At 42.3% G+C, this 20,052-nt stretch overlaps 1 protein-coding gene across 1 annotated transcript; it reads right to left on the bottom strand.

The window, feature by feature from the left end:
- Positions 1 to 1,059: 1,059 nt before the first annotated feature.
- Positions 1,060 to 19,228, bottom strand: fads6 (fatty acid desaturase 6). Its single transcript, XM_085170526.1, has 7 exons — positions 19,035 to 19,228; positions 18,593 to 18,923; positions 13,707 to 13,873; positions 8,401 to 8,581; positions 8,038 to 8,225; positions 4,989 to 5,168; positions 1,060 to 2,921 (listed from the first exon to the last, which is right to left on the bottom strand). The coding sequence occupies exons 2-7, from the start codon at positions 18,849 to 18,851 to the stop codon at positions 2,772 to 2,774; spliced, it is 1,125 nt and encodes a 374-aa protein (XP_085026652.1). The 5' UTR covers positions 18,852 to 18,923; positions 19,035 to 19,228; the 3' UTR covers positions 1,060 to 2,771.
- Positions 19,229 to 20,052: the final 824 nt, after the last annotated feature.

The following is a 20,052-nucleotide window of genomic DNA, read 5'->3' on the forward strand; positions in this document are numbered from 1 at the left end:
GTGATGCCGCCCCCCACCACGATGCCGCCCCGGGCGACCGCCCATGTCGCCCATATCAAAAACCGCTACTGTATATATATATATATATATATATATATATATATATATATATATATATATATATATATATATATATATATATATATATATATATATATATATATGTAGTAATTTCTATTAATCTTTTTGTTACATTGTTTACATTGTTTATTAATTGTAGTTGTATTCATTGTGTATTTTGGTTTCATGTAAATGTATGTTCTAACTTTGTGTATTGTGAATGTAAGGCAAACAAGGGACAATAGGTGGAAATTAGCAATAGCTATAAAGCTATGTGCAGTGCATCAGCCTCATGTTTCATATTTGGACTATGTTAAACTGCACTGTCCCTTTTAAAGAAAGAATTATTATTATAACCCATCAGATTCTCCTGTGTCTCGGTGACAGTGCTGTGATATTAACGTGATATTTATCAAAAACCTGTCCAAGAAAACAGTTTGGCATTCACAATTGTTTTTAATTAAATGAAATGGCATGTAAAGAAAACAAAAATACTGAAAGGAAAGGTCATATTCCAGTATGATTTATCTCATCTTAAATGATTTTATCTTGCATTTAAAATGATTTCTATCATTGCTGGATGAATTTTTATGGCAGTATCCCACACATGCTGAACAATCTGTGTCCTGAGTTGACTGCCTCAAGGGCCAATCAGAATGAGAGGCACTTGCTCATCAGCATCCTGCATCATTTAAACATCGGCTCTTCACATCATGGTGTGACAGGTTTGCTACCAGGTACTGACACGATGGAACAGCATCCCCAGACTCTGACTTGGAGAATGCATGGATTTTAAGGTGACCTCTAAGAAGCAGCTACAAACTCAACTTTGTATATTTGCTTTTGAGTAACCTCTGAAATCTGGATATTTTAAGATCCCTTTTACCGGCTCTGTATCTACCTATAAAAAGCACTCTATAGTCGCTCGGGGAAGCCTCAGCTACGATAAATAAGCCTTTTAACAGGGCTGTATTGTTACAGCTGTGTACCCCTTTCTCCTTTCTTTTTTCATCAGATAATGTTTTATTTATTGCACTAATGGATTTCTGTTGTTCTGTGTACTCGTGTATCAGCTTCTCTTCTGAGGGGCAGCACTCTGGGATGTCCCACATCTCTCATAAAGTTCCAGGCTTTCCTGAATGCTGCTTTGAATAAAATCCTTTTCATTTACCTGCAAATGCTTACCTTATGATCAGAGCGCAGAGATAAAACATGTTCCAGAGTATCTCTGAATAAATGCACATTTTTTAAGAGTTTACTAAAACTGAATATTGGGCTGGCTGATTGCTTCTGCTACACTTTAAGTGTCTCAAACAGTTGCTTAAGGTGTTCTCTGTGTCAGAGTATGAAACAAAGCCTTTATTTGTCTATTTTTAAGTCACATTTTCTCCCCATTTACAGCCCGAGTGTTAAACAGGAGAGCAACAGCAGGGGTGACAGGCAGCTCATTCGTTTACAGGAATAAAAAGCAATAGCAAGATTTTTATTTCAGTAACTTCATGTTAGAATTTATTATGTGAAACACACGCACACGCACGCACAATTACATCCCTGACCTCAAGTCCAGGAGCTACAGATGCTCTTTAAAAAATTAAAAAATAATCATTGTCATTATTTCTGCCATCGGTCAGTGGATGAGATCAGAGGCCTGCCTCATGATGCAGACAGATTATGAATGAATTCCTCCTCTGGCTAAGTTAGCTTATCAAGTTCAGATTTCCCTGCAGTGTCGGGTCAAGTGCTCTGTGAGCAAAACTTTACGGGTTTAAGCACCATTTCTGAACAGCCTGGGTTGAATTCACTGATGTCCTGTAGGTAAAAAGAAACTTATTCAACAGTTTCTGCTGAACGCTCTTTACAGATTTGACAAAAAGTCTTGATTTATTTGTCCCGAGGCCGCTGCACCCAAATGCAACGTAACTACACCTGTCTCCTTTACACCTAATAGAAGTGTACCAGTGAAAGTACTAAGAGATGAGGCGTTTGCAGTAATCTGTCAATGATTTTGTTCTGACTCTGTCATCCTGTTGCACACAAAGACATTCCCACAGTATCAGACCACACCTCCACCCCTTATTAAACTGGTTGTATTTTTATGACTTTTTCTTTTGCTTCTGCTCCCCTTGGGGTGTCTTTTACAGCAAGGAGCTGCACACTTGGTTAAATAGCCTAAACATTAGAGTAAATGTGGTGCAGATTAAACCTCAGTTTAAACATTTTATGTTATTTCTTTTTTTAAAAACACAAATGGTCGTCACCCCTCCATTGATGTTCCCAAAAGTAGTATTGTCCTCTATTCTACTTTTGGAAACTTATTTTGGTTATATCTAGCCAAAGTGCTCGGGTTTTCTCAGATTTTCAAAGCAGGGCTCTACCATTTCTTCATACAATGCTCACTTTGTTGTATTTGTTCATGAGGCAGGCCCCAGGTCAGCTGGACAGCTTTGTTTAATTCAGCTCCCAGTGTCTACAGTCAGGTCAGTGTTTGATTCTTCTTTGTGTTAAATGAGCTCTAAAGGTGTCGGATATTCATTCGGTTGATATGATCGTTAAGACGTGGGGTTAATTTCCTACGATTAGAAACTGCGCATCGATTCAGGACCTATTCCGTGTGTTAGAGGTTCAAACTGCGGCAGCAGAAATACTTGTGCTTTTGAGCGGCTGAGGTCATTAGTCCCAACAGGTTTTTTCTTCTGCTCGCCCTCCCTCCGTCACTGCACCCCCACCAGCTCTGTGATGGGTGGGGCAAACACCATCAGTTCCTGGTATTTGTGGAAGAACAGGTGCAGGCGGGACAAGTAGGTGTCCTCCTGATATGGCAGCTGCTTTTCAGTCAGGTATTTGGACACAACAGGTTTCACCTGCACAAGAGGAACAAAGTAACCATAGTGGGAAATACGTAAATACTAGGGGTGCAACGATACACAAAATTCACGGTTCGGTTCGGTTCGATACTTTGGTGTCACGGTTCGATATTTTTTCGATACAAAAAAATGTTCATGCCTTTTTATTAATTTGTCATTTATTAAATTTTCACAGCACATTCTGCACCACATCTCTGTGCGTTCATCATTTGTTTGAAGCCAGCTCACCTCCTGCAACCACTTGTCCGAGAATACGTGCTTCTTTTGTGGTTTGGACTCCTTCTGACATTTCTTTGGAGGTGGAGGAACATCACAGTAACTGCTTAAAGGAGCTTCTTCGACATCTTTAAGAGTTCTAAACAAATGTCTGTCCTCCTCCAGAAAATCTTATGTATGCAAACACGCGTTGCAACTTCTTATCTTGTGCGCGTTTTTTATTTTGACAGCGAATACGCACCTGCGGACCACTTATGTGCAGCCCTGGTTATTTAGCTCGTCATATTGCAGCCACAGAAATTATTTTGTCCATGAAACCATAAAGCTGCACTTTCTTTTTGCCTTATAGTCTGATTTGTCATAAAGTTTCCGTTTTGTGGTAAGCTTTTCTTTGGCTGTCACTTCTTCACCCTGACCTGTCTTATTTGTCTCAGCAGAACTAAAATATGTATCCTGCTGCTTTTACACACGCACTCACTTAACGCTCAGCGATTCTCTGCGCGATCAACCTCTCACATGTTTAAGCTGCGGGAGATTTCACTTGTCATGTTTGCATAGTAAGCTAACGATTGATAAGATGATGTCAGAGGAATTGGTGCGCAAATTATCATTTTTCACCATCAGTACTGTCGCTCTCTATACACAGTTCGCGCGATTGCAAAGTGAAAGCAAAAAACAAGCGCAAATTCAAACGCGATTTCAATATGTCACATATTCACAGTGGCTCACCGATGCCAATGACATAATTACCCAGCTACATTTCCGAAAGAATGCAAAAGCATTGACATATATTTTTCCTTCCTACGATAGGCCAACGGGCAGGGCAGGGCAGCCCGACTGGAAAAATCGCTAGCCCCGGGACGTCGGGCTAGCGATTTTGCGAGCCCTGTATCTGATTGAGGAATCACTCATCTTTGGAAAAGAGAGTTTATTACAGAGGAATGGCTCTTTCCAAAATAAAAGCTATAATATACGCTTCTTCTGGGCTATATTCTCAGCAGCATATTAAACATATCAGGTCCCCATAAGGAGAATCATGTGCTAACCGCTGACTCCGGTAAAGTTTGTAGCATGCCTGCTTGTTGTTTTTGTCTGCTTCCACTTGTCTTTGCACTAGGATGATGTCGGCGTAAATGTGCAGTCATATTCGTTGTGTTCCCACTAGTGCTGTCAGCGTTAATCTGAAATGAGGTTAACGCCACAACACGGCAAATCTCCGTTAACGAGCTACCGCGGATTGCCCCGTGTGTGGGGCTGGACAGCCAACACGTTCTAACTGCGCTAATGCACTAGTTCCCACCCATGTAATTGAGCATTGCGTGGCACATCCAACATACTGTTTTACTTTAGTCCATGACACGCTTACCTTCAGGGTCATACATCACATGAAAACCAAAATAGTTCCAAACGCCAGATCTGAATGAGGGTGGGGGAGGTTCAATTTGCCATGTTGCAAGGAGAGCTTAACTTCTGTCTCGCTAGCTTGCCCTGCGCTCAGTGAATCTGTGTTCGACTACTCTGCTTAGGCTGCACTGTCAAGCGCAGATCCACTGAGCGCTCAACACAGACAGCACCGTCAGAAGGAAAGTTGATAAAATAAATTAAAAATGTTGTATTGTTCGATACATATGCATACCGAACCGAAAGCACTGTATCGAACGGTTCAATATCGATACGAGTATCGTTGCACCCCTAGTAAATACATTTAGCAATTTAATAATTATCCAAAGTTCTGCGATGGTCACTTTTTAAACTGTGTGCTCTCGTTTTGTTTGTGCCCTTTGCTCTGCAGAAGAATCCAACAGTTCTGCAACAAGCAGGTAAATATATTCATCTGTGATGTCCCACCTTTAAACACATGTTGTCTGACAGAAAGGGGAAGAGATGGTGCTCCACGTGACAGTTGATTAGCGAGTGTCCAAAGATCCGGTCCAGCAGAGGGTTTCGCGGCAGGTTCAGGACTCCGTGGGTCATCTGGTGGATCCTCTTTGGTCGACGAGTTGGAGAAAACATCGGCAGACCGATATGCTGCAATTAGAAACAGTTATGTGGCCTATTGTACTCTTGCCAGCCATGTTAACAGGTACAGCTGTTTAGCTACGGGTCAATCCTAATTTCTTTTTCGTCAGTAATAAAAGACCTGGAACTGTAATTGAACTGAAATTTAGGCACGGAGACATGTCAGCTAAGAACAGGAAACTGAAGCTGCAAATCACACAAGCTTCCCAACACTGGACAACAGAAGGAAATACGTCGCCTGGTCTCATGAGTCTCGATTTTTGCTGCGATATTTGGATGGTAGGGCTCGAATTTGGCACGAACAACACAAAGCATCGATCCATGCACACCCCTACCAGCATTTCAGACTGCTGGTAGGGGTGTGATGGTTGCATTACAACACAAAGTGTTTAGTGTAATTGCTGTGTAGTCTCAAAGATTATCGTCAGACAGGGATCATGGAGTTCAGCAGGGTGGAGGTGGAGGTTAGTGTTGGACGTCGGCCAGCAACACCCCAGGAGAGCTGGGAGGACAGATTTTCAATCCGAACCCCCCAGCAAGAACAAACACTTTCCACTGTTACGCTGCCGACTTCTCTTCAAGAACCTGTGTTTTCTAATCCACCTTCACACGCTTTGATCCGAACAATACACAATGACCTGCAGGAATCCATCTGGGAAAATCATGCATGAATTGTTTCTTTTTATCCCTTTAGTTCACTGCCTGCTCCGAGAACACAATGCTGCATTCAAGCTCCTCAAAAGACCCTGTTACAAAAAACACCCTTATAATCATTTCACATGAACCGAGCACACAGAAATCTGTGAGAAGTGACGAATACACAGTGTTGGGGAGTAACGGAATACATGTACCGCCGTTACGTATTTAAAATACAAAATATGAGTAACTGTATTCCGTTACAGTTACCGTTTAAAAAGGTGGTATTTAGAATACAGTTACTTTGTTGAAATAAATGGATTACACGGCGGTACTTCCCTGTTTCATATTGTGGCGGGTCAGGCCTGTTTGGGTTTTGTTTGACAGCTACGTTCTGTTGTTCCAGGCGGCAGCGTTACGGTTGCCATGGTTACAGGGTGACGCTCTCTCTCTTTGTGTTTCCTGGGTGAAGAGGCCTTTTTGTTGTTGTTGTGCTAAGCTAATAGGCAGAATGCTACAGGTATAGCTCTAAAGAATGTAGCATCATGGGCAGTGTAGTCCGTGCTGCAGGGAGAATGGACTGCCGTACACGTTATGTGTCTGTGAGCGAGGGAGGGAGAAAAAGGAAAAGTACGAGCTGTCATCGAGCAAAAACGGGAGCTGGAAGCATGTAAATATAATAATAACCACTGCAGCCAAGAAGAGAGCCTGACGAGCCCAGTTGTAAGTAAGCTATTAAGACTCGACTGTACACCGTGTTCGTGTTTTCCTCCAAAAACAATAAGTTCTGTTGGAGCAGCCTTTCAACGCCTCTTTCTGTCTCTGCTAGCAAAGTTGACCCAGACAACAAAGTAAAGCTAGTTTTCGGCTACGAGCCGACACAGAACCCACCGTATTAGTCAGAGGTCCCTTTACTACGGTTCGGAGCCGCGGACCTTCAGTAACAGTAATAAATCACAGCAATAGTACATTCATGTAGTTGTAAACAGCATGATAATATATTAAGTAATCCAAAGTATTCAGAATACGTTACTCTCATTGAGTAACTTAATGGAATACGTTACAGAATACATTTTGGGGCATGTAATCTGTAATCTGTAATGGAATACATTTTAAAAGTAACCTTCCCAACACTGCGAATACATGTGTATAAATTACTTATGTTTTCCCCAATTCAAGACCAAAGAGTATAAAGGTATGTGGTGTGGCTATCAATGGATACTGATGAGATACATGTATCTATTCATAATCATCTAAAGTTCTCTAAAATGTGGCCATTTAAAAACACTATTTAAAAAAATAATTTTAAAAAAAATGCATAATTCTTGTTTTATTTTGGATCTAGTGCTTCTATCAGTTATGTTACAAATCCAGAATCTAACTGGAAGTAGGAACATCTGAAATGCCATTAACAAAACCTGGGTAACAGACGTGTGTGCTTTCTTTTTAATGACCACTAGGCAGCAATATTCGACACTAGTGAGGTTTCTCAAACGCACCTTTTTCAACAGTTTTATTACACATTGGGCATGACAGGGCCACCGTTTGTGTGGCAGCAGTTCCTGGAAGCTGGTTGTTGCTAGATTAAGTGGTATTGCTGGTATTCCAGTGGTGGCAAATCTTGAAAAAGTAAAAGCTGCACCTCAGCCAACCGTTTCAAAAGGCACAACTTTTACTTTGAAGGAAAACCTGCATTTTTAGGTTGTTCTCACAGTTTAGCTACTGCAGAGATTACTGGCAGAGTGTCACTTCAATTCAAATGATCAGCACAGCAATATGCTGTGAAAGCAGTCACAAGGGCATTCTTGACACCCAGATGAGGTATACACTTTTTTCCTGCAGGGGGAAATCGGTCAGGGACTTGGACAATCGCTTAGACATTTTCTTGATGAGATTATGGTCCCAGTCAGCCACTTTGAGTCATTTTTACTGATCTTGATATTCAGAAGGAGGATCATTAAAAGCTTGGCGATTATTTTAATATCTGTCATCTTACTGCTCTCTAAATGTTCAAAGACTTGAAAATTTTATATAAAACTAGGTGGAAACTAATTGGACACCAACATAATCCAATTAAAACTACATACATCAGAGCTTCACAGCTATCTGAATAGTTTAGCTACAAAATGACATCATTTTGAGCTGAATATGAAATACAAGACGTCACAAACTAAATTCACTGTAACTGTGTCTTATAGGTGTCAGCTGGCTGAATTCTCAGCTACAGACACCGTGTTCTCACCTGGAAGATGTTGACGTGGATATACGGCACGGAGAACATCGCCCTGCACACGAGCATGCACAGCAAGGCCCCGTGAGGCGACGTGAACCCGGAGACATTGATGAGCAGCCAGTACTGTGAATACAGGCCCAGGGTTACCATCAGGATGGTCCTGAGGATGTGGGCCAAAGATTGTCCTTTGAGCTGAGCTGCAAAACCATGAGAGTGTGCATGAGAGTAAAGTCGCACTGCAGTGGCACAGACAAGTACGACAGAGACTCGAGGAGGGTCGCAAGGTTTAAAAAGTGTCTCAACTTTATGCTGAGTTTCACGTTTAACCTTGAAGCAAACACGGCTCATCTTTGGTCCTCTGGCACCTCTTACCGAGCGCAACAAGCGGAGTGATGATCGGCACGGCCAGGGGGGCTACGAACAGGTAGATGATGCGAGGTAGGAAGGGCACCTTCCACACGCTGGAGTCACCCAGTCCAATGACATTAGTGTGAGCGTGATGCATCTTAATGTGGCCCTGAATCCCGGCTCGTGCCGAGAATGAGCCACAGATCTGAGGGGATGAAGAACAAGTGGATGTTTTCAATAAACCAGCAATGATGGAGCACATGAAACAGTCGATGAACATCATCAAGCTCCGCTAACAGCTGGAAAGGGCAAAGGTCAGAAGAGATTTGGATATTCTTAGCAATTAATAATCAACCAAAGGTCATTAAAGCTTATTAATCATATCATTTATAATGCGCATTGCTTCATTCACTCTTGCAGACATTGCTGTTTATAGCAGGTTGTAACCTTTGGGGTTGAAGGAATAAACATGCTTTGTGTGCCTAACACAGGAGGTCCAAGACATTTGTGCTCCAATCAGTCTGTTGCTTATTTAATACACTAATAGCAGCTATATGTGTCCGTGCATTGCAGCTGTAGATTGTATTGATGCAGCTTGCTAAATAGGCGTAATAGTGTTAGCTGATAACTTGAAGTTATGACCAAAAGCTAATGTTGCGACTCAAAGACTGAGAGAGACCTAGCTAAAGTAGCAGCTGCACAAACTCAGCAAACAGATGTTTAGATCCTTTAATAATCCTGTGCCGTTAATGGCATTGCCATGACAGCCTTAATACACACACACACCCCACACCCGATACAGCAAAACAATATTAATCAGCCTCAGATCAGCTGAAACACTCACTTTATTTAAATCCAGGTTGAAGACTCACTTATTCTCAGCTGCATTTGAATAAAGCACCAAATCCACACTTTTAAGCTTAAATTTCAAAACTTAGATTTTAACTACTGATTTTATCTGTTTTGATTTTATATACTGTTTTGTTTGTTAATTAGTTAGTTTGCTTGTTTTAATCAATTTTAAATCATGCTTTTTATTTGTTTTTGTTTCTAATGTCTCTGTAAAGCACTTTGAATCACCTTGCTGTTGAATTGTGTGTTATACAAATAAACTTGCCTTAATTCCTAATAAAGTTTAAATTAAATACAGAACTAACAACAAATGCAAACCTGTGGTGAAAATCATTAAAAATCATAAAGTCTTACAGCAGCTAGTATAAAGGACCAAATACACCATAAATCATCATACACTCATGCATATACTGGCTGATAAGCACCCACAACAACAACAACAACAACAACAGCAGTGGGATATTCAGAATAACTGAATATCAACTGCCTGCTTCACCACCTTCATAATGACTTTTATTTAGGTACATGTATACGTGTGTTGCAGTGTTTCCCTGTCAAACCCTGCAGCATGGTAAAAACAGCAGTTTGGGGGAGTTTAGCTTGTAATTAAGTCAGATGCTACAGCAACATTAATTACACCAGTGGTGTTTCCTGCGATCAGTGATGGCTAACCCGCTAAATCCTAAATAAAACAAGGTGTGTGTCCATGTGGAGATGAAGAGTGCACAGAAATACACACCAGACGGGGAAGATATTGGACTCTGCTGCACAGGCACTCAGAGATGTATGCAACAACGCGCTGTAAAGACTAGTGAACTATTTATGTTCAATGTTTTTAAAATGTGTAAAGAAAAACATTTTTTAATGAATTTCACAGAGGCTCTTCAGAATGAAGCCTGTGAAGGTTTTGGCAGCTCTGGTGAAATCAGAGCGCTTGTCATGATCCTGGGTCTTTTGACCCAGCGTTTTAAGTTTGAGTTTATTTTGTTCATTAGGTTATCTAAGTTCATTTGTTTATTAGATTCCCCTTGTGTATCCAACCCCTGTTAAGTCTCCCTTGTCCTTCATGTGCTTCATGTCTGTGTTTCTTATGTTGTCATGTTTGCGTTTCATTATGTTTCCCATTTTATTTTGAAAGAGGTCCTGTGTTCCTGCATTTTGTTTTACTCTTCCCCTGTGGCGTTGTTATGTTCATGTTGTGTCTACTGTGCCTTTCTGGTCCATGTTTCAGGTTCCTATGTTCTGTCTCCCCAGTCTGTTAAGTTTACATGTCTTGAGTTCCATCAGTGTGTTTCCTGTTTTACTTTCTGTCCTATGTTAATGTTTCTAGTTTTGCTTCCCTTGTCTCGTCCTGCCTAATTACTCCCAGCTGTGCTCTCCTCCTGTGGCTCATTCCCCCTCGTTATCCCTCAGTGTATTTAAGCCCCATGTTTCTCTTTGTCAGTGTTGCGTCCTCCCTCATAGCTGTGTGATTTTTCCCCTGTGGCTCGTTGTGCTTCAGTTTTCCCAGTTTAGTTTTCTATTGTTTTTCGTGTCCCACTCCAAGCCAGCAATAAAGCTGTTTTTTGAGTTTACTTTTTGTCTCTGCGAGTTTGCGTTTGGGTCCTACTCTTGCCTGCACACAGCCGTATTGTGACAGAGCTGCTATCAGCTCAGTGTGTGTATCGTTACATTCATCCAGCCATAAAAGTCCTGGAAAAACAGAGTCATGAAATCCTAATCTGATGAATCTGTTGTAAATCACCAAATGAGGAGGGTGTGATTCAGAGCTGTATCCATTTAAAATGATGCAATTATTTACTGTTACATAGTTTCTTGGAATAACACAATGTCGGGTGAAAAGGGTGTGTTTTACTTTTATTTTTGCATCAGCATCATTATTATATCAGAATCATTTAGCAAGCATTGCATTAAACATTGATTGAAGCTATTGACATTACATTAACATTTGTATTACAGTGATTGCTATAACCTGGTGTTAATCTTCTACTTACAGGTGTCAGAATAATCATATTATCGCTCATTGCAGGTGTAAACATGATCACCTTATACATATTGCAGTTTGTTGCTCATTATTAGGGATGGGTATCGTTTAGGTTTTATCCGATACCGGTGCCAAACCGGTACTTTTGAAACGGTGCCGGTGCTTAAACGGTGCCCAAACCGGTGCTTAAAGAATGGAAAACACAAAATTGGTCCAAAAACCTCTCATGTTCAGCTGTTTTTTTGTAAAAAGATAACAATGTTAGTCTTTTCTGCAGGTATAGGGCATATATGGTATCACTCTGGGCTGGAAGCAGCTTAAACAATGGAAAAAACACAAACTTTGTCCAAAAACCTCTCATGTTTAGCTGTTTTCCACTTTTTCTTCGGTCATTTTAGCCTTTTTGGCCAGGGTGAAGGGAGTATCTGCCATCAAACAAGAAGACAGCCGCATGTAGCTATGATGGTGTTTGCTAGTTCACGTTACATGCATTAATTTAATAACGCGGTTAGCTTACTCAACGTAAATTACACACGAACAACATTAAGCTACTCACGCAGAGAAGAACGGCTGCTGCTGCCATCATCATTTCTGCTACACTGGCAGGGCTAGGTTCATCGGATTTAAAGTGTGACCTCCTTTGACAGTATCAGCTTAAAGCACTTGTTGCAGGCTGCTGAGTTTGCATCTTTTGCTGTGAAGTACAGCCAGACTTTTGACCGCTTTGCCTTGGGCATTTTTAATCTGTAGCTCTGCTCTAAAAGAACGTACGTACCTGGACCCGCCTACTATCCTCGAAACGTAAAATGATTGGCTAGAATCTAAAGTGTATCATTCCATACCAGTTGGTGGCGGTAATGCACCTTTCAGTTGTTTGCCAACCGCCAATAGAAATGTAAGGAAGAAGAAAGTGTATCACAGCTCAGGAAAAAAAAGCACCGAAATAAAGCACCGAAATGCGCGCTGCTTTTCGGTCTGGTTACTACCGTTTATGTCAGAACCGGTGCCATGATGGCACCGGATACCGGTACCCATCCCTACTCATTATAGAGTTGTGCCCGAGTTAATAAAGGTCAAAAACTTCAGTCAGCGTTATGACTGGCTGATCCATGGTGTGGGATGACTTTGGGCCCAGGAGGTCGCACGCGCTTACATAACACTGATATTATGTGATTCTTTGTGATTTTTATTTAGTTATATCTTTTCATTAAATTTTTAAGTAGTGGTAGTTAATTAAACCAACATTCATTTAATATTGCATGCCTGACTCAGCGTATTATACACAGGTCAACTTGATAATTTGCAAAACCTTGCAGCTGTAGTGTTGTGTCTCCATAAGGGACCGTTGGCTCTGAGATAAGTGGGAGCCAGTGTCTGTCCTCGAGACGAAGAGAGTGTTCCTTTGCTGTGTCAAAAGTTGTCAATATTGACTGTATTGTACCACCTGTACGCATGAGGGGGCGTTCTAATACCCTGATTTTCATAAAACAATTGTTGTGTGGTGTCTGAGGCGAGATCTGATGCTGGCTGCTGTATGGTGTCCATCTCCCACGCGTGTATTCATTAAATCATCGTTTGACTTGACCCGGCCGGACCAGTGTGGTTATTTTTGGTTTTCCTCTTGTATCCATCCCCAATATTTGAATCCGTAACAACAACCATTAGAAATTAAGTGGTGATGTTTTCTTCTCATTTCTAGCTCTACATACAGTAAGAGAAATTATTATTTGATCTCCTTCTGAATTTCACTTATCAAGAGATGAAGAGTCTCTAATTTTTATGGTAGTTTCATGTTTAATAGAGAGACGGACAATATTGTAGAGCTGGACGAGGGTGGGATGGCCGACAAGACCATCAGCAAGAAGCTTGGTGAGGAGGTAACAGTCGCTGCTCATGAGGATGATCATGAGAAATGTGTTGGATCAGGTGGAAACGTTATGCTTTAGGGCTGTTTTTCTGCTAAGGGTACAGAGGGATCTGCAGAGGGAGCTGAAGCTTCAAGATGACAGGCGGCAGCCAAGAGGGATTCACACATCAGTGGGCTAAAGTCCCTCCTGAGATGTGCACAAACCTGGTGACCAGCATCAACAAAGCTGTCTTCACCAAGTACTAAGTCATGTTTTGCTCTGAGATCAAATACTTGCGTCGTTCGATGACATGCAAATCAATTAAAAACATGTTTTTATGGATCTTTGGTTGTTGTCAATTCATTATTTCCCACAACTGTATTTGTTCTTAGATTCTACTAGAGTAGATTTGCATGATTCAGAATTTAAAATAATCCGTTATCTTATACTGGGAGCCTGGTGCAGTACAAGACAGCAGCTGTAGCTTCATATTCGTGATAATGACCCTCAGCGGGGAAAAAACAAATGTCCCAAAATGTCCAACTGCTGCTCTGAGCGCACAGCTACAGAGCTGCGTGTGAGAATACAGAAGCTTTGCCTGCAGCTACTGAATGACAGCCTTTCAAGTTTATTTCTGCACATCTCACCTCGATGAAAAAGACGGCCCAGAACCTTCCCCAGGCCTGCGACTCGCTCAGCGCCCCGTGGCTCGCCAGATGTGTCCCCTTGATGGTGATGACAGCGTGAGCCACGCCCATCAGCAGGACGCCCGCAGAAAACCCCAGAAGCCTCGAGGAGCCCAGCAGCAGGAAGGCTGCAAGACAGAACGCAGGGAATGAAGATGCTACAGATGCTAAAGATGCTGACTCTTTAACCTGGCAGCAGGACACACACTGCATTACTGCTGCATTGACTGCATACATCAGTTATCGCTCACACACATTCTTTCAGCCTTTGATTGCAGACAGCTGAAGTGTTTGCAGTGAGCAAACATTCTCATAGCCACCATGAACAGGAAGACATCAGACGACTATTTAAAGATTTACTTTTGTGTTTTCATTGTTGAATAAAGCAGGACAGGTAACCAATAATAAATTGTGATTCTAAAGTTTTCCTTGCTGCCTGTTACGGTTCAGCATGACTGGTTTGGGTTTTCTTCTGCTTTGGTTCATTATTCTCAGGTGGGGTTGACGGCTTGGCTTTGTTGGGTTTTTCCACCCTGGGCAGAGCCTCTGGGTGTGAGTCACTGCTGCACCTGTTTGCAATGAAGTTATCAGGAGTATATCAACAGGCGGTGTCACAGCACCGTCTCTGTCTGCGTAGTGACGTTCAGGCCGCCTTTGTAAAATCTGTGTTCTGTGGTTCACTTGGAAACGTTTTGCACCACCTCAGCAATCAGAGGAACTACTTACCAGGACTCCACCTGCCTGCCCGCTCTCCACCTATTCCCCCACTTGCTGATCCAGCTCCCTCAGAGTCGAATCACTAAAACATCAATTTGATACCTGCCTGTTGGATTACATTCTAATTTATACCTTCTTTGCTGGCACCTGAGACCCTTTTTAAATAGAACCTGCTCACTATTCCCTGCTCTGTCAAGGTTTTACACTTTGGCTCAAGTGGTGAGTCACATGATCAGAGTAAACCTATCAGAATAAATGCGTACATTTACCATGAGTCAAACTATGTGATGTGAAGCCGGCATGATGGGCAGGAAGCTCGGGTGAAAGGATGACAGTCTGGAGGCGGACACTGTTATCACACTGGCTTCCTTCCACTGTGTTACAGCCGTGGGCTTTGGACAGAGTGAGACTACCCCAGGACTCGTGGATGACTGGCTGCTGGGAGCAGTGTTGCCAACTCCTCAGTAAGGAAAATCGCTATTGGCTGTCCTAAAAGTCGCTAGAAGTCGCCAAATGACATCATCGCCTAATTTGCATAATTTGTCATGCTAATGTAATTGTAACCTACGTTGTTGGAGAGAGAAATAACATCGTGGAAGAGACATAAAGTGAGTAAAAAACGTCCTAAATGCATTTAGAGTTTATTTAGAACTACAAATTAAATTTATTTTAGCAATTATTGTTTTTTTTAATGTCACAATTCCAACCCTGCTCCTTTATCCAGGCTTGGACCGGCAAAAGTGACCCGAAATTGGCACTCTGGTGGAGTTACTGTGTGTGTGTGTGTGTGTTTATAAGTAGTTTTAAACCTTGTGATCCACAAAACAGCATAAGAGTAAAAGAAGAACTGACTGTGTTACAGTCAGTGCGGGAGGACGCACAGATGTGAACATCACCTGCCCTGATAGCAGCTGGGGGAGGACTATCCTCCGCCCGTGAGCGCTTTGGCACGGGTGAGGTGCCCAAGGCAGCACCGCTGCTTGTTGAGAGTAAGAGCGATACGCGTTTTCACGTCAAAAAGTCGTCATAAATAAGTCTCCAATAACACCAGAAAAAGTCGCCAGATTTGTCGCTAGTCGCTTTTTAGAAAACGAGTCGCTAAGGGGGTCTGAAAACTCACTAAATATAGCGACAAAGTCGCTAAGTTGGCAACGCTGGCTGGGAGTCCTGTGCCAGCCGCCTTTTATGCAAATCACAGTGTGCCAGACCTCGCGGATGATTGGCTGCCTGGAGATCCCATGACCACTCCAAGACCAATTGACTGGCTGATTGTCTGCACCTGGGAGTATAAAAGGCTGAAGATCCTTCACACTAGGGGAAACTGCTGCTCTGAAGTGACATGCAGTGTCTTCCTCGTTGCCTTACACATGAACTTTGTTTGTTGAAACTGTTTGCTGTGTTGCTCCTAGGCTACGTTCACACTGCAGGCGAAAGCGCATCAAATCCGATTTTTTGACCCTCTGCGACCCATCTATCCGATCATGGTGTGACAGTGTGAACGACACAAATCCGATATTTTCAAATCCGATCTGGGGCACTTTCGTATGTGGTACTGAATCCGATACATATCTGATGTTCCAGAAAGCGACTGCTGTTTGATGGTCGAGTCGCATTAAATCCGTCTTTTACGTCACCGACACAAGACAGAGCCAATTATCAGCGCCAGAGAAGACATCACGAACACTTCCTGGAAACTGTTGGGAAGACAACGTTGGAGAAACGTGAACATTTTATTTGTACTGTATAATCTGCAGATTCTGACAGAAATCTGCAACTATCCTTTGAAGCAGCGCTCCTCTAAAACAGCAATAAAGATAATTATTAGGTTATTTACATTATTATGTAAATAACAAAATAACTTAAAGCAAAAATTGGGAAACGTGAAGTCCGAAGTCTTTATATTAAGGGCCATCAGTCAAACAATACTCTTTGCTCTGGGTCTAAACAGAGCGCGTTGTGTGTGACGTCTTCTTTTGCGCATGCGGGCCGCTTTGAGCGTTCACACTAGAGCGCGTTTGCTGTCACATTTTATTTGTAGTGTGAACGAGCAGACAAAAAAATCGGATTTCATCAAAAAATCGGAATTGAGCATCAAGACCTGCAGTGTGAACGTAGCCTTAGTTAACCTTTAGCTTTTACTCTTGACTGTTTGTTCTTTATGTAATAATTGTTTGCCCAGTGGTCTGTTGAACAGCTCTGTCGGTTTTCTGTTCAGTTTGAAATTAAAACCTTTTTCTTTACTCGGCTTTGTGTTGGGGGCTTGTGTATGTTACTCCTTCCCTGACGCCTAGCAGAGGGGGTCGTAACACACTGTCACTGTGTACTGTTTACTGTAGTTTAGTGTCTGCATAAAGTAGAAGCAGGCTGATGATGAACACCAGACGAAGCTTTAAATCCACTAATCTAAACTAAAGTCAGTTCTGTTTTTGTCACAAATAACAGCATGGATGGATTACATCTAATTAGAGACATGAGACATTGTAGCTGCTGATACTTCTCTGGCTGCCTTTGACAGCAGAGTTTAGGTGACACATTCCCTTTTTAACTCAGTAAAACTGCTAATATGACGCACCTCCTATTTCAAAGCAGCCTATTTCGAGGTGATAAGTCACGAGCTCGGTGCTACACAGTGACGGAAAACCCCTCCGCCTCATTCTGCAACTACATCTACTTCTGAATCATTTCGACATGTGAATTATACTGGCAACGATTTATATTTTACAAAGACCTGCTGCTGCTGCTGCAGAACTAATCCGTGGTAATTACTGCCACGTCTACGAGTCTGGAATCAAGCCTGAACCTTAAAGCTGTCAGATCCAATGATCAAGTGACGTGAGTCACAATAGACAGCAGTCCAAAATGAGGTCAGTAGCTGACCACCAGTGACCCACATAAAATGAGACTCCGTGAATGTGCAAAGCCAGACTGAGGGGTGACGGTGAGAAAACGCTAAGCTGTGTGTTTCTGGAAAATAAAAAATTAACTAATGAGACAGTTTTAGTTGTAAATATTGAGTCATCATGATATCAATGTGACTTTTGTGATTTACGTCTGTTTGCTGCTATTTTATGACCAGTCTTTTCAAAACTATGACTTTCATAACAGACAAAATTAAGCAAAACACCTGAACTTTACTATTATGATGGCGCACTGTTCTCACAATCATTTCCCACTATTATTAAAATGTATCTAGTCTGTTTTTACCTTCTTTATGTCAAAATATGACAGATGAATTTTTAGGTAAAGCTTCAAAAACTTTATCCGATGTTAATCGCAGACTTGAAAGCAGAGAAACTGCAAAACTGCATTGTTTAGGGAAGTTGTCAAAAAAAGTTAACCAAGTAAAAAACAAGCAGCAACGTCCAGGACTAAAATGTTAAAGCAACACAGAAGTGTCCCCAAAAACTGCAGTACCTGTAATGTCCACTTGAGGCCGGCTCCAAAAGTGATTCCGTCTCCACAACCGCCTCACAGTTAAAATGTCCAACATGTTTACAGGCTGATCTATAAAAAAGTTACGTGTTTTTGTTAACACTAAGTTTGTAGCAGGCCTACATCCCCGTACAGGTGAATGTAGCTGCTAGCTGTCTGCTAGGCTCCACCCCCTCTCATTCAAGTCAAAAACACCGAACCTCTAAGCTACTTTGTTTGTTCTGTTGGTTCCTTTTGAAGCATTTTCGGTACAATTACTCTACACGGCTAATGTTACACCTTGCATTGTCAGAGAGCAAGCCATAAGAGAAAGTCAAAAATTCTTCCCTTGAGGTTGGGTGAGCAAACTTATAGTATTTTAATCTTTGTCTGTGTGAGCGCACTTTGCTAACCAGGTAAAATGAAAACTTAGCACTTCTGCTCTCTAAAACAAACAAACAAACAAATTCCAGCATAGCTAAACTGCCCAATTTGAGGGTTTAATGTGAAACTTTACAAACCAATCGGTGACATCACAGCTGCTATGGCCATCTTTTATTTACTGTCTATGACAACAGGCCTCCCAGGCTTTGAGCTTCTGGTCGAGTCGGTTACAGAAACACAAACTGACACAAATAATTGTCTCTTAAATGATAAAACCCTCCAAAACAATAACTCATCTATGCAGGTGCAATCACATCTATGAAGTTGTGCCTCACCAGGTGGCAGACAGAGGAACGCTGCTGCCAGGATACTGCAATCGACCCCCCTCCTCTCCCACCAGCTGCTCTCCTTCACCACCTTCTGAACCAGCCTCGTCAGCTCCATCATGAGAGACTCCTTCTCCACCTCTTCAGCTCCCGCGCCTCCATTCTTAATCTTTGGGTCCCCTCTGGTCTTGATTAACATCTCTTCATCACCTCTTCCTCCTCCTCTTTCCCTCTCCTCCCTCCGCTCATCTTGTACGCTCTGCATCATGATCGCCGGCTTAGAGTAAAGTCACCATGCAGGTTGTGTCCTCCTGTGAGCGGCCGCTGATAAACCCTGCAGCTTGAGCACACAGTACACAGGTCAAAGTTAGCATTTCCACAGTGTGTATTGTCAGAGAAGCCCAGCCCCCTTCCTGCTGCTTCAAGAGCATTGCGGACCCTCCTTTCCTACCTCCTCCTCCTCATTCCTTTCTTCTTGTTCCACCCTGTCAGCTGACTCCTCGGGCAGTCCAGCAGCAGAAGAATTTCTTGTCCCACGGCCCAAAGATGTAAGGTTGGCCTGCAATGGGATGGATCCAAAAATCCTCCTCACACGCACAGCAACTCAAAACTGCTGCGGCTGCTTACCTCACAGTCAACTCTTGCTCATCTCTGGTTTCTCATATATTCTGCATGTCGCTCACCCCCTGCTCTGTTCCTCTCTCTCTGTGTTAGCTCCTTTCCCTCCTCCCCTCCCATCTCAGTAACCTTGGCAAATGTCCTGGGAAAGCAGAGTGAGAAAGGAGGGCTGATTAACAGGGGCCGTTCAGTTGTTTCGCCACAGCAGAGAGGGGGCGAATGTTCAGAATGAAAAGGAGAAGATGCTGATGTGCGAGAATTTCTTTGGCTAGTTTAAGCGTTGGCAAAGGTGAGAGTAGTCAGTAGTGAGTTATATACATATATCTGGTGTCAGCGCCTCTTTGTCCTCTGGGGAGAAGCCTCAGTTCTCAGCTTGAAGCCACGCTGACTGCAGTGTGCTCTTTAAAAGATACAGAGTGAGTAATGTTTAAGAGAGAGGAACCGAAGAGCACCAGGCCGCCTGACAGCTTCACACACATCCTCCCACAGCCTCGGCTTGTTGGTTTTACTCAAGCACTTATCACAGTCAGGCTTTTTATCCATTAACACCAGAAAAGGACATATTTTTAAAGGTCCACATGCAAAGGACTGTCTAGGGATGCAAAATATTGCATTTTTCTGGCTTAAGAGAAACAAAAGAGCCACAGTTTCAAAGAAGAGAGACAAACTAGGAGAAGAATCCTGCGTATAGACAGAAAACACCCACAAAAAGGTGAAAAACAGCAACCAAGCAGCAAAAAACAACTAAAAATACACAGAAACGAACTGCAAAGAGACGAGAGGTAGTTACAAAAGATACAAACACACACAGAGATAATAAAACAAATGAAGAAATCTAGAAAGTGAGAAAA

This window comes from Neolamprologus multifasciatus, chromosome 8, assembly GCF_963576455.1.
Source record: "Neolamprologus multifasciatus chromosome 8, fNeoMul1.2, whole genome shotgun sequence".
Classification (NCBI taxonomy): Eukaryota; Metazoa; Chordata; class Actinopteri; order Cichliformes; family Cichlidae; genus Neolamprologus; species Neolamprologus multifasciatus.